The sequence below is a fragment of the Mytilus californianus genome, unplaced genomic scaffold, assembly GCF_021869535.1.
Source record: "Mytilus californianus isolate M0D057914Y unplaced genomic scaffold, xbMytCali1.0.p SCAF_6, whole genome shotgun sequence".
NCBI lineage: Eukaryota > Metazoa > Mollusca > Bivalvia > Mytilida > Mytilidae > Mytilus > Mytilus californianus.
The window spans coordinates 94,056,209-94,070,284 of record NW_026262712.1 but is presented as its reverse complement, the minus strand read 5'-3'; the positions used below and the strand labels follow the sequence as shown (position 1 = coordinate 94,070,284).

The following is a 14,076-nucleotide window of genomic DNA, read 5'->3' as shown; positions in this document are numbered from 1 at the left end:
CTAAGTCACAATTTGTACAAGTAAACCATTATATGTCAAAGTACGGTCTTCAACACGGACTATTGGCTCACACCGAACAGCAAGCTATAAAGGGCTCCAAAAATGATATACATGATACTTCATGTATATATATTACAAAGAACATTGAGTAAATCGAAGTTATACCGAAGAAAATAAAAAATCAACCCTGCTAATATAGCTACAGCCGAATACAAATATACTTCCAAAGTAAGCTCTCGTTTGAGGATTGTGTAAGGTTGAATGGTTAAATTCAAACAAGTTACATGTACCCTTTTGCAATAAATGTATAAAATGAAGATGTTTTATTTATAAAATTATGTTCTCTCCATTAAAATTGCTACCCAAGCATATTAAAATGACCTCACTAGATTGAAATGAAAATTTCATGACTTTTTATCAAAGAATCTTTATCATATTCTGAGATTTAAAAAAAAAATGATTTCTTACATGAAAATTAAAAAAAAAATGATTCTTTCTTAATAATTCATTTTACAGCAGAAAGATCATATTGTCTATTTGACTTGACAGTTTTGTTATATTATATACTTTTCTGATCCCTTATTCCTATGCATATTCATTATAATGATTTGGCCTTGTATTTATGGTTCTTTTCTTAACTAAATCACTTAATGACAGACGGACATATATACAAAACTTAATGAATAATTGAAATCAATATGTTTGCGTTATAACGCAAAGATAGGAAGAAAATTATAAAAAAAAAATTGTGTGGCGCTAATACGCTTCCGTAAGATACTTGCAAATATTTAAAACTCTAATAATTACATTATCGCTAATATAACATAATACTACATTGGTTATTTCATAAAAGTTTGAAATCTATCTGTCGTCCATAAAAGACATAAAAACTCAAACCTTGAAACTAAAAACGTTCGCACACAGTTCAAGATCTTATGAATATGAAATTTTATCAAGTAAAAAACAACGTTCTTTCATAATGTCTGTAAGAGATTTTTCCCGATCTTATCTTAACAATTACCTAAAGCAAGGACGTATAACTAACATACATCTAATATACGTCCTTTGATTATACGAATTACAAAATATATTCACATTCACAAATAGGATTCAGAAATAAGCAAAAAGTGCTTTTAAGTCGTTCCAGGGAATTTACTGTAAATACACGTATCGCGTTATCCAACGACCAACACTGGTTTCTGATAAGGACGAAAGTTTGGAGGGACGAGTTAAACTTCTTCTCAGGAAAAACCCGCTCTGTGTATTTTTTGAAGCAGAATAAACCAATCATAATCTGGGTTAATTTTAGTCTTGGGGCGTGTTTTATTGGTCTCTTCTGCACATCTCCAGAATGTCTTCTGGTGAAGAGTCCAAAAAAATGAATCTGGACCTCTTCTGGAGATATTCTACGGAAGATCAATAAAACAAAAATTCAATTTGCCGTCGAATATAGCAGATTTTTGTTATTTTGAATGACATAAATGAAGTTTACGATGATTTTATAGAAAATTAAAATACGTCCGGTAGACATGACTGTAAAAGTGTGCTCTGTTCGTGACATTTTTCTTTGTTCTTTCCTCTAACTCAATTTTGCTAGACAAATCTGGCTTAAACCCCCATTATTTGATTTTTAAGAATAATCTTAAACTGCACAAAAATTCGTCAATGTTTGTCTCGAATATGATCAAAAAGGACATCTTATCTATCCAATTTTTTTAAAGTAACCAAACTGGATTATTTTTGTATAAAGCAAAGATATCGGAAAGTTCTCGAAATCATTTTTCTCTCGTGGTCCTTGAAGAAAATCTTCTGGTCCTAACTATTATTTCTATTGCAAATTTCGATGGTCAAAACCTTCGGACCACCACTTTTCAAAAATTTTCATTGTATATGTATCAATATGCAAGTATACAATGTATACCAGACATTTCTCAAACTGTTTTTTTTTTCTTTTTTCTTTTTAATAAATCCGTTGGTTGTGTACTGATTGATACTTACGGCTGGGAGAACAAGATTTATTTCAATATAAGTTGTTATTAGCTTTGAACAAACTTCCAGTAATTGCAAATACTCTTATTTCGGTGCTTTGTGTCTATTGTCTTAATGTAAGTTTTTTTTTTTTTTTTTTTGTATCTCGTACCGATCTTTTGAGTTAATCTAATTGCAGTTGATTTGTGCAGGTTGTTCTTATATTGTACTGTTACACCATTGTCCCAGCTTCGGGAAGGGTTGAGCGCTCACAAACATGTTCTTGTACTGTTACACCACTGTCCCAGGTTAGGGGGCGGGTTGGGCCGGATCTCGCTAACATGTTTAACCCCGCAACATTCTGTATGTATGTGCTTGTCCCAAGTCAGGAGCCTGTAATTTAATGGTTGTCGTTTGTTGCTGTGTTACATATTTGTTTTTCGTTCATTTTTTTGTACATTAATCAGACCGTTAGTTTTCTCGTTTGAATTGTTTTACATTTGTGATTGCGGAGCCTTTTATATCTGACTATGCGGTATGGGCATTGCTTATTGTTGAAGGCCGTACGGTGACCTACAGCTGTTAATTGCTGTGTCATTTGGTCTCTTGTCTCATTGGCAATCTTCGTTTTTATATCAACACTGCCATATTCTTTGTGTGCCTATCCCAAGTCAGGAGCCTATAGCTTAGTGGTGGTCGTTGGTTCATGCCTCGACTCATATTTGATATTTTGTAAATTATTTTGTTATGTATAATTAGGCCGTTAGTTTTTTCGTTTGAATTGTTTCTCACACTTTTCACGTCGGGCCTTTTATAGACGACTTTTAATACAGTATCGGGTTTTGTCATTGTTGAAGGCCTAATAATTTCTTACATCCACTTCATATTTGAACTCCGGTGGATAGTTGCCTCATTAGCAATCATATACATCTCTTCGTTTTTATATTATATACCCGACTTTTAAACTCGTGTTTTCCTGAACCGAGTCCTGAACAGGCATGACATATTTGTCACTGGGCGTTAAAAATTAGCAACAAACAATCAATCAATTTAAACTTGTGTTAAATAAGAAGAAAAACCATTTGATATTTATTCATTTATTGGGGTGGGGGACAGGAGGATTTCATATATGAATATGGTTGCCTGGTAAGAGCTGAAAATTAGGCATAATTAGCGACAGATTAAAAAAGTTAATAATGCCCTCTTCCCTTCCCCATCCTTCATCTATAAATTTAAACTGACCACCACGGAATAGCCCAACTTAGTGTTGAAAGTAGCGTTAAACACCAATCAATCAAAATCCCTTCCCTAGAATATCAAATAGTCGTCCCTGAACTGTTATTGTCCGTGTAGTTCTTATATTTACCCAGCTTATCGTCCTACAGGGATGTCCTACTAAGACTGTCATACCATAAAAACGTTTATAACACAGCTCACATTCTAATATATCTGCATTCATAAATTTATTAATTTCATTTAGACTAAACGACGCCATGTTTGTTATGTGCCTCTGCCGTCTAAACTACCTATCAAAAAAGAAGAGGTGGAAGAGAGCCAGAAGATCTTCCCTATTCAAAAAAACAGAAGTGGACCTCTTCTGGCTCACTACCGAAGAACAAAAAAACACGCCCTTGTATTTATATTCTCGTTCCCTGTACACGATGCGTTTATTTATGGGTGACTCGCAGAGCTAACAAGAGTCAGTTTTTCGGTTTTGAACAGTTGGAAGGCATGAGTACCATGAATTCCTAACTGTATACAAAAAAGGTCAGTGGCGTACCCAAGCAGTTAATGATAGGCAGCAGAATTTTCGGCAGGGGTTTTGGGGGCCGCCTCAGACTCCCAGTGAGTCGCGGGCAGAGTGAAAACCACCGGAAGCGTGTTTTCAGACAAAGTGCTTGTCACACCTTATCGCTATTTGTCCGGCATTAGCCATTACTGGACATCACAAAAGTTCCCGTAAAATTTTGACGTCATAATAGAAATATCTGATGCCACAATGGAAAAGTGATTGTTGTATGACGTCAAAAGTTCAAATGGGACAGATAAACTTTATCGAGGGTAACACGAATCACCAAATAACACCGTTATTAGCCAAATAACACTTGTAATCACCGAATAACACTTGAAATTTTAATATTAGCACATATTGGTGACATTTTAACATTGACAATTAAATAATATTGTATTATAAGTGTATTTTATAACTTAAAAATGATTTATAGAAAGCAGGTAAGTTCATAAAGATCGCATTAAATATTAGTGTGTACATCCAACATGGCGACCAAGGAAAACACAATGGGAAGAATAAAAGAATGATTGCATACAATCCCTCAACGTGTTCATTTTAGACCACCAAAGTGGAGCCCTCATGCCACATCAAGGCAATGAACAATGTGAGGGTGGGCGCCTCCCCTTTTAAAAAAATATGGAATATTTAACTGTTTACAATAATAATTTTTGTTTTTTTTAATATTATATTTTTTAATTTAAAAATGGAGAGTAACCAAGCCCTTTTAAAACTACTAAGATATCCTGCACAAGGCACAGGCTTATCTGTTATAGTCCGCGAAAACAATTTATTTAGAATTTTATTGTGAAAAATTAAAACTACTCAGATATCCTGCACAAGACACGGGCTTATCCGTCATAGTCCGCGAAAACAATTTATTTAGAACTTATTGTTAAAAAATATTTTCTTCCAGTTGTACCTGAAAACATGCGCAACAATACTATACATGCATTATTTATCCAGTCTATAAAACAGCAATGGGGAACAGTAAAAGAAAAATGCATTAAACACAATACAAATTAACTGCACCTATGCTTCATATTTGCAAGAAAATATTTTTTAACTCTGTTATTCATATTTTACCTTAAATATGCTGAACATTTTGGTACTCGGACATCATTTTGTACATTATTTCAAGCCAACTAATGTTTATCGGACGGAATACGAAGCTCGCGACGGGATACATTTCACTGAAGAAGGCTACCGTGCCTTCTTAGTAGCTTTGAGGAAGTCGGTCAGTTGGTTGATTAACAAAGTGAGCAAATGAACTGAAATATTTTCTCATTGACTCCACGTGAAATGAATTTTGTTCAAGAAGAAGAAAAATTTTTTAACATGATCTAATGTCTTTTGAATTTTGCAAAAAAAAAGTATTTTATTAAACAGAAAAAAACTCGCGTTATTTCGCAAAGGTTTGCGTTATATCGCAAAAGGTTTGCGTTATTTTGCCAAGGTTTGCGTTTAACGCAAATGTTTGCGTTATAACGCAAACATTTGCGATAAAACGCAAACCTTTGCGAAATAACGCAAACCTTTGCGTTATAACGCAAACATTTGCGATATAACGCAAACCTTTGCGAAATAACGCAAACCTTTGCTTTTGATAACGCAAACATTTAAAGGAAGCAGCTGTTATTAATGGAGGAGGCTGCATATAATAAAATTTATCCCCTATGTACTCATTGCAAAGTAAAATGCTTGAATATTTAGAACATATCATTGGCTAATAATGAGCAGGATGATAGATATAAGAAAATGTGGCATAAGTGCCAATGAGAAAATTCTCCATCTAAGTCACAATTTGTACAAGTAAACCATTATATGTCAAAGTACGGTCTTCAACACGGACTATTGGCTCACACCGAACAGCAAGCTATAAAGGGCTCCAAAAATGATATACATGATACTTCATGTATATATATTACAAAGAACATTGAGTAAATCGAAGTTATACCGAAGAAAATAAAAAATCAACCCTGCTAATATAGCTACAGCCGAATACAAATATACTTCCAAAGTAAGCTCTCGTTTGAGGATTGTGTAAGGTTGAATGGTTAAATTCAAACAAGTTACATGTACCCTTTTGCAATAAATGTATAAAATGAAGATGTTTTATTTATAAAATTATGTTCTCTCCATTAAAATTGCTACCCAAGCATATTAAAATGACCTCACTAGATTGAAATGAAAATTTCATGACTTTTTATCAAAGAATCTTTATCATATTCTGAGATTTAAAAAAAAAATGATTTCTTACATGAAAATTAAAAAAAAATGATTCTTTCTTAATAATTCATTTTACAGCAGAAAGATCATATTGTCTATTTGACTTGACAGTTTTGTTATATTATATACTTTTCTGATCCCTTATTCCTATGCATATTCATTATAATGATTTGGCCTTGTATTTATGGTTCTTTTCTTAACTAAATCACTTAATGACAGACGGACATATATACAAAACTTAATGAATAATTGAAATCAATATGTTTGCGTTATAACGCAAAGGTTTGCGTTATTTTGCAAAGGTTTGCGTTAAATATCGCAAAGGTTTGCGTTATAACGCAAAGATAGGAAGAAAATTATAAAAAAAAAATTGTGTGGCGCTAATACGCTTCCGTAAGATACTTGCAAATATTTAAAACTCTAATAATTACATTATCGCTAATATAACATAATACTACATTGGTTATTTCATAAAAGTTTGAAATCTATCTGTCGTCCATAAAAGACATAAAAACTCAAACCTTGAAACTAAAAACGTTCGCACACAGTTCAAGATCTTATGAATATGAAATTTTATCAAGTAAAAAACAACGTTCTTTCATAATGTCTGAAAGAGATTTTTCCCGATCTTATCTTAACAATTACCTAAAGCAAGGACGTATAACTAACATACATCTAATATACGTCCTTTGATTATACGAATTACAAAATATATTCACATTCACAAATAGGATTCAGAAATAAGCAAAAAGTGCTTTTAAGTCGTTCCAGGGAATTTACTGTAAATACACGTATCGCGTTATCCAACGACCAACACTGGTTTCTGATAAGGACGAAAGTTTGGAGGGACGAGTTAAACTTCTTCTCAGGAAAAACCCGCTCTGTGTATTTTTTGAAGCAGAATAAACCAATCATAATCTGGGTTAATTTTAGTCTTGTATTTATATTCTCGTTCCCTGTACACGATGCGTTTATTTATGGGTGACTCGCAGAGCTAACAAGAGTCAGTTTTTCGGTTTTGAACAGTTGGAAGGCATGAGTACCATGAATTCCTAACTGTATACAAAAAAGGTCAGTGGCGTACCCAAGCAGTTAATGATAGGCAGCAGAATTTTCGGCAGGGGTTTTGGGGGCCGCCTCAGACTCCCAGTGAGTCGCGGGCAGAGTGAAAACCACCGGAAGCGTGTTTTCAGACAAAGTGCTTGTCACACCTTATCGCTATTTGTCCGGCATTAGCCATTACTGGACATCACAAAAGTTCCCGTAAAATTTTGACGTCATAATAGAAATATCTGATGCCACAATGGAAAAGTGATTGTTGTATGACGTCAAAAGTTCAAATGGGACAGATACACCTTATCGAGGGTAACACGAATCACCAAATAACACCGTTATTAGCCAAATAACACTTGTAATCACCGAATAACACTTGAAATTTTAATATTAGCACATATTGGTGACATTTTAACATTGACAATTAAATAATATTGTATTATAAGTGTATTTTATAACTTAAAAATGATTTATAGAAAGCAGGTAAGTTCATAAAGATCGCATTAAATATTAGTGTGTACATCCAACATGGTGACCAAGGAAAACACAATGGGAAGAATAAAAGAATGATTGCATACAATCCCTCAACGTGTTCATTTTAGACCACCAAAGTGGAGCCCTCATGCCACATCAAGGCAATGAACAATGTGAGGGTGGGCGCCTCCCCTTTTAAAAAAATATGGAATATTTAACTGTTTACAATAATAAATTTTGTTTTTATAGTTATTAAAAAATTAATATTATATTTTTTAATTTAAAAATGGAGAGTAACCAAGCCCTTTTAAAACTACTAAGATATCCTGCACAAGGCACAGGCTTATCTGTTATAGTCCGCGAAAACAATTTATTTAGAATTTTATTGTGAAAAATTAAAACTACTCAGATATCCTGCACAAGGCACGGGCTTATCCGTCATAGTCCGCGAAAACAATTTATTTAGAACTTATTGTTAAAAAATATTTTCTTCCAGTTGTACCTGAAAACATGCGCAACAATACTATACATGCATTATTTATCCAGTCTATAAAACAGCAATGGGGAACAGTAAAAGAAAAATGCATTAAACACAATACAAATTAACTGCACCTATGCTTCATATTTGCAAGAAAATATTTTTTAACTCTGTTATTCATATTTTACCTTAAATATGCTGAACATTTTGGTACTCGGACATCATTTTGTACATTATTTCAAGCCAACTAATGTTTATCGGACGGAATAAGAAGCTCGCGACGGGATACATTTCACTGAAGAAGGCTACCGTGCCTTCTTAGTAGCTTTGAGGAAGTCGGTCAGTTGGTTGATTAACAAAGTGAGCAAATGAACTGAAATATTTTCTCATTGACTCCACGTGAAATGAATTTTGTTCAAGAAGAAGAAAAATTTTTTAACATGATCTAATGTCTTTTGAATTTTGCAAAAAAAAAGTATTTTATTAAACAGAAAAAAACTCATATCAAATAAGTTTATAAATAATTTTTTTTTTTATTTTTATTTTCTGAAGAAAATTTTTATTATTCTAAATAATCAAAATTCTTTGTGAAACAATAAAGCTTATTACACTTTTACAGAAGATATAGTTAGGAAGTACATATATTGTATATAGTTGTAAATATTTATTTGTGTTCTTTTTTCTTAATTATTATTATTGGTTTTGGTAATGCAGCCTTGGTATACCAAGACAGTCACAAGCCTGTTTAATGCAGAGTGTCCATACCGTAATATAATTTCCTTATCATTTAATAATTAATTATGTAATGGGCACGTATCAGTAAACAACAATCTAATTAACAATATGATAGAATTGTAAGGTAATAAATATTTTGATAATTGGGAACTTGGCATTATCACAATTAAATTATCTAATTGGCAAAAAATATTTCATTATTAAACTTAATTTAATGTATTCAAATGGATGAACATAGCAATAAAAAAAAATTAAACTTCTATACTATGAATTTTAATTTTATTTTTCCTTTACTTTTATTCCTGAATTATGTATTAAAATGGATGAACATAGCAATAAAAAAATAATTAAACGTCAATACTAAGAATACTATTTTTTCTTGGCCATGTCGTACTTGTTGTCTGTAAAGCAGCAGTCCTTACATTGGAACTTTAGAGACACATCTGACCAGGCCGATAACATTGAATCATTCATTGGGACACAAGCACTGTGAACCAACGATCACAACTACTGCACTGAATTGTGCAATCAACACATTCTTCATCACATTGAACACAAGGATATAAAGCCATTTTAAAAATGGAAGACAGCACATATGTCTTCACATGTTTTTATACCAAATTTTAGTGACTTGTAAAAACATTAATATTTGCCAATGAAAATCTTTAATTTCTTTTTGAGAAAATACACACATACGAATCATCCATTCAGCTGCTTTGTTTTTATTATAAAACAATCAAGTATAATTAATTTTTTGATTAAATTTAAATTAAATATGTGAAAATTCTTAATTACGTTTCATTCAATTTTGAGTAAATCGTTAAGAAAACTAATTGGTGATTGGAGTTTTTGCATGGCTTTGATGTACTTGTTAACTTTTCGAAACCTTACTGAAAAACAATTATTGGACAATACTCTGTATATACAGTACATTATTTAATATTTTATTTTCATAGCTTTTCCCTTTGTATGCATATGCAATCATTCTTTTATTCTTCCCATTGTGTTTTCCTTGGTCGCCATGTTGGATGTACACACTAATATTTAATGCGATCTTTATGAACTTACCTGCTTTCTATAAATCATTTTTAAGTTATAAAATACACTTATAATACAATATTATTTAATAATCAATCTTTAAATGTCACCAATATGTGCTAATATTAAAATTTCAAGTGTTATTCGGTGTTTACAAGTGTTATTTGGCTAATAACGGTGTTATTCGGTGATTTGAGGTACCGCCTTATCGATATTTGGTAATATGTCCCGCTCGACCCGAGAATCTGTCCCGCTTGAACTTTTGACGTCGTACAACAATCACTTTTCCATTGTGGCGTCAGATATTTTCTATTATGACGTCAAAATTTTACGGGAACTTTTATGATGTTCAGTAATGGCGGACAAATAGCGACAAGGTGTATATTCTCGGGTCAAGCAGGACAGATTTCCAAATAGCGATAAGGTGTAATGTATTTAGTATTATATTTTCAGCAAGACATTAGATGGTTTACATCATTTCTGGAATCATGTCTTTCACTGGAAAAGATCGTCAATTTCGCAAGCCTTTATGGCGTCATTTACCAGATAGAAGGCACGCCTGTATCCTTGCTCTATTAAAAGTTTCCAGCACTTTCATTATCATCAGTCTGTAGGGTAGTGTAGAAATAATTTATGTTCCGTAAGTACGTAATCTTGATTCCCGTACGACTGAGGGAGGGTGACCATCTTATTACGGTAGATTTTAATTACCCAAATATTTTGTGCAGTATAAAATCAAACTTATACCCAAATATTTTGTGCAGTATAAAATCAAACTTTTTCACCCGTTTGCTCAACATGTGTTGGAAGTGACGATGCATACATTTTGGTCACGTGGTGATGGAAGTCACATGACAGATTCGTCTAAAAACCGTATACGGCAGTTTGCTTTAAGGTCACTGGTGAACTGGTGTGGTTCTACACTTTCGACAATCTGCTACATTTCATTCCTTTTTTAATTGCATTTACCTGATTTTATTTCATAAACGGCAGTTTAAAATTTCTTTAGCAAGAACAAAATTTGGACAAGTGGTTTTCTCTTTCGAACACGTAAATTATCATGGTCTCGTGCCTGAAGGGCAATTTGTTAAAAACTGAATAGAAAAAAAAACCCAACATACTTGTATAATTTCATGTGAATATTTTATAACTTCCAGCTGGGAAATAAAGTAAGTTTTGCTTCATCACAGATTAACATCACCACAAAGATACATGTAATAATGGCTTTAAATGGACATGATGAGACATCAGAAATTCCAAAGAAAATTCCAAGAATAGAACCTAGTGAACTGGAACAGTTTGATGATCTCTTTCCTGAACTTGTAAATATCTTGCATCAGAAATGGTCAGACAGTAAAGAAATTACTGATGCTTTAAATTGGTTTACAGAGGTACAGTATAAAATATTTAATAATATGACTCATCATGAACATGTCCTGCATGTAAAATCATGAAAATCAGGGTGATTTAGGGCTGCCATATATAGTATAGAGAGCTGTCTATTGTTGTAGACCTTATTTTGTAAGCAGGCATAGGGTAATCATAATCAGCTGTAATCGATTACATTTTGTAATGGAATCACATGTAATCAGTACATGATTACATTGTCAAAATGAGATACTTTAAAGAAAAGTAATCTAATGTAATCAATAACATTTGTGAATTTAGATGTAATTATAATGTAAACAATTACATTAAATTAGCAAAATAATTGTCAATGTAATATAGACAGTGCTTAAGCTAAAATATTTAACAGTGTTTGAAACAGTAAGTTTTCTAGCAAAAGGACTTTATTAATGCTTAAAAACTATGCATAACTATTGTTATTGTTTGTTACTTTTCATCTGTTGATCATGTTATAAATGTATAGCATATTTTCTTCTTATATATCTACTCCAATGACATTGAATACAAATAAGAAAGATGGAGGCATGAACAAAACACTGTGCTTTAATTTTCTCTTTGTACTCAAAGGAAAGGTTAAATCATAGTACATTTACTTTATAAACAAGCAGTCAACAATCAAAATCAAAACAATAAACAGAATCTCCTCAAAAATTCTTTCAACTGATATCATTCAAATAGACAGACTACAAGGGTACTGTAAACACATAAATATATTACATTCAGATGGAAGATTGAAGAAAAAACACACAAAAAAGACCATTTTTACATCAACAAAAATGTCGATAAAAAACTGATATTGTATAATTATCATATTATATCCCTGTCAACAATTTTGACATTTTATTGTAAGGTGTACATAATTCCTGTTTGCCAAATGGTCTTTTAGTTAACAATTGTATGTCTCAATCTTAATTTACATGAACTTTGATTTTTTGTAGGTCTCTGAATACAATGTACCATTTGGTAAGAAAAATCGTGGAATCTCAGTAGTAACAACATACAAACTTCTGGTAGAAGACGTTTCCAATGAGGACATAAAACTAGCTAGAATTCTAGGATGGTGTATAGAATGGGTAATTACTATTACACTGTTGATAAGATGTATGTTTGTAGGTCAAAGTAGAAATCTTTAGAATTCTTTTTATTATTTATGGCATCTGATGAGAAGGAAAGACCAAATTATAATATTTATACAGTCAAACCTGCTTTAACGATCACATTGTTTCAGCAGTCACCTGCCTCTAAAGGTCACTTTCAGACCCTCCCAAACGTTTTCTATATATAATTAAAATCTTTTCAGCAGTCATCTGTCTAACGAAGTCAGCGGTCACCCAATTTCGCACGAACTTTTAACATCAGTCATTTTCATGTTTTTAACAACCAAAATAAGATCATTACCAAAAATATGTGTTCAATATTGAGATCAATTGACAATTGTTTGCACCCATGATTGTGCAATAGGAGATGAATTTGTGAATTTCTCATGTTCTACTCCTTTCAGTTTCTATTGAAAACTTTAGCATCAACTTATCACTCAATAAATATTAACTATTTCGAATGTTCTCTTAAAATTTAGAGCTTTGGGAACCGCCATTTTGTATTTGCCTGGTCGCACAAACGATAACTCTACAGATCAAAAACACTCACTCAATTTGCCCTGATCCCGGCCACGTGAGATGTCCAAGTCGGAATATTTGGAACCTCATTTAAAAGGTCACCTCTCTTGAGCGACCACTTTTGATACTTCCCATGAGTGACTGCTTAATACAGGTTTGACTGTACTTACAAAGTTGATCAAGAATAAATTACATAACATTTATTAAGTCTCCCAAACGAAGTTTGGGAAGACTTATTGTTTTTGCTCAGTTCTTATTATTATTATTATTCTTCTTCCTCTTCCTCTTCCTCTTCCGCCGCTTTTAAATTTGAACTTGTCCGCACCCGTTCTCCAAAACTGCTTGTCAGATTAACTTAGGGTTTCACAATATGTTAGACTAACATGTCTAGTGGTGCAATCAGGGTTTTGTTTGTGCAATGGGGTTTATAAAGGGGTACTTTGAGGGGCAAAAAGAAAAGAGGGTTTTACTATAGAACCCTATGGGATTTTATTTTTTTTAATTTTCAAATGATTATAAATTGAAAACCGTTTGTGATAGACACAATCTTTTTAATTGAAAATGTTCTAAATGATAAAACCCATTAAATGAAATACAGGGTTAGTCCCCAGGGGTCATCCCCACCCCCTGCCATTTAAGAAAGTTCTAATACCTTGTAAGTGGTCAAGATCCCCACCCCTAAACCATATATATTCTGGTTTGTCATGCTAAGATGGTTTGAATGATATACAGGGTTAGTCCCCAGGGGTCATCCCGACCCCCTGCCATTTGAGAAAGTTCTAATATCTTGAAAATGGTCGAGATCCCCACCCGTAAACCATATATATTCTGGTTTGTCATGCTAAGATGGTTTGAATAATATACAGGGTTAGTCCCCAGGGGTCATCCCGACCCCCTGCCATTTGAGAAAGTTCTAATATCTTGTAAATGGTCGAGATCCCCACCCCTAAACCATATATATTCTGGTTTGTCATGATAAAGCACATGAAATGAAATGCAGTGTTAGTCCCCAGGGGTCACCCCCACCCAATGCCATTTAAGAAAGTTCTAATATCTTGTAAATGGTCGAGATCCCCACCCCTAAACCATATATATTCTGGTTTGTCATGATAAAGCACATCAAATGAAATACAGGGTTAGTCCCCAGGGGTCATCCCGACCCCCTGCCATTTGAGAAAGTTCTAATATCTTGTAAATGGTCGAGATCCCCACCCCTAAACCATATATATTCTGGTTTGTCATGCTAAGATGGTTTGAATGATATACAGGGTTAGTCCCCAGGGGTCATC

At 33.0% G+C, this 14,076-nt stretch overlaps 1 protein-coding gene across 10 annotated transcripts in view; it reads left to right on the top strand.

The window, feature by feature from the left end:
- The first annotated feature begins 3,604 nt into the window (after positions 1-3,604).
- LOC127706983 (farnesyl pyrophosphate synthase-like) overlaps positions 3,605-14,076 on the top strand; it is a 34,751-nt gene continuing 24,279 nt past the window's right edge. The window contains exons 1-4 of one of the 10 annotated variants that reach the window (XM_052211736.1): positions 3,615-3,735; positions 10,218-10,404; positions 10,955-11,155; positions 12,110-12,244. In XM_052211736.1, coding sequence (XP_052067696.1) covers positions 10,985-11,155; positions 12,110-12,244 — 306 coding nt within the window. In that variant the 5' untranslated portion in view covers positions 3,615-3,735; positions 10,218-10,404; positions 10,955-10,984. Of the gene's footprint in view, positions 3,736-6,926; positions 7,058-10,217; positions 10,405-10,921; positions 11,156-12,109; positions 12,245-14,076 lie in introns of those variants that run through there. The other 9 variants (XM_052211737.1, XM_052211739.1, XM_052211733.1 and 6 more) reach the window with 9 other exon arrangements.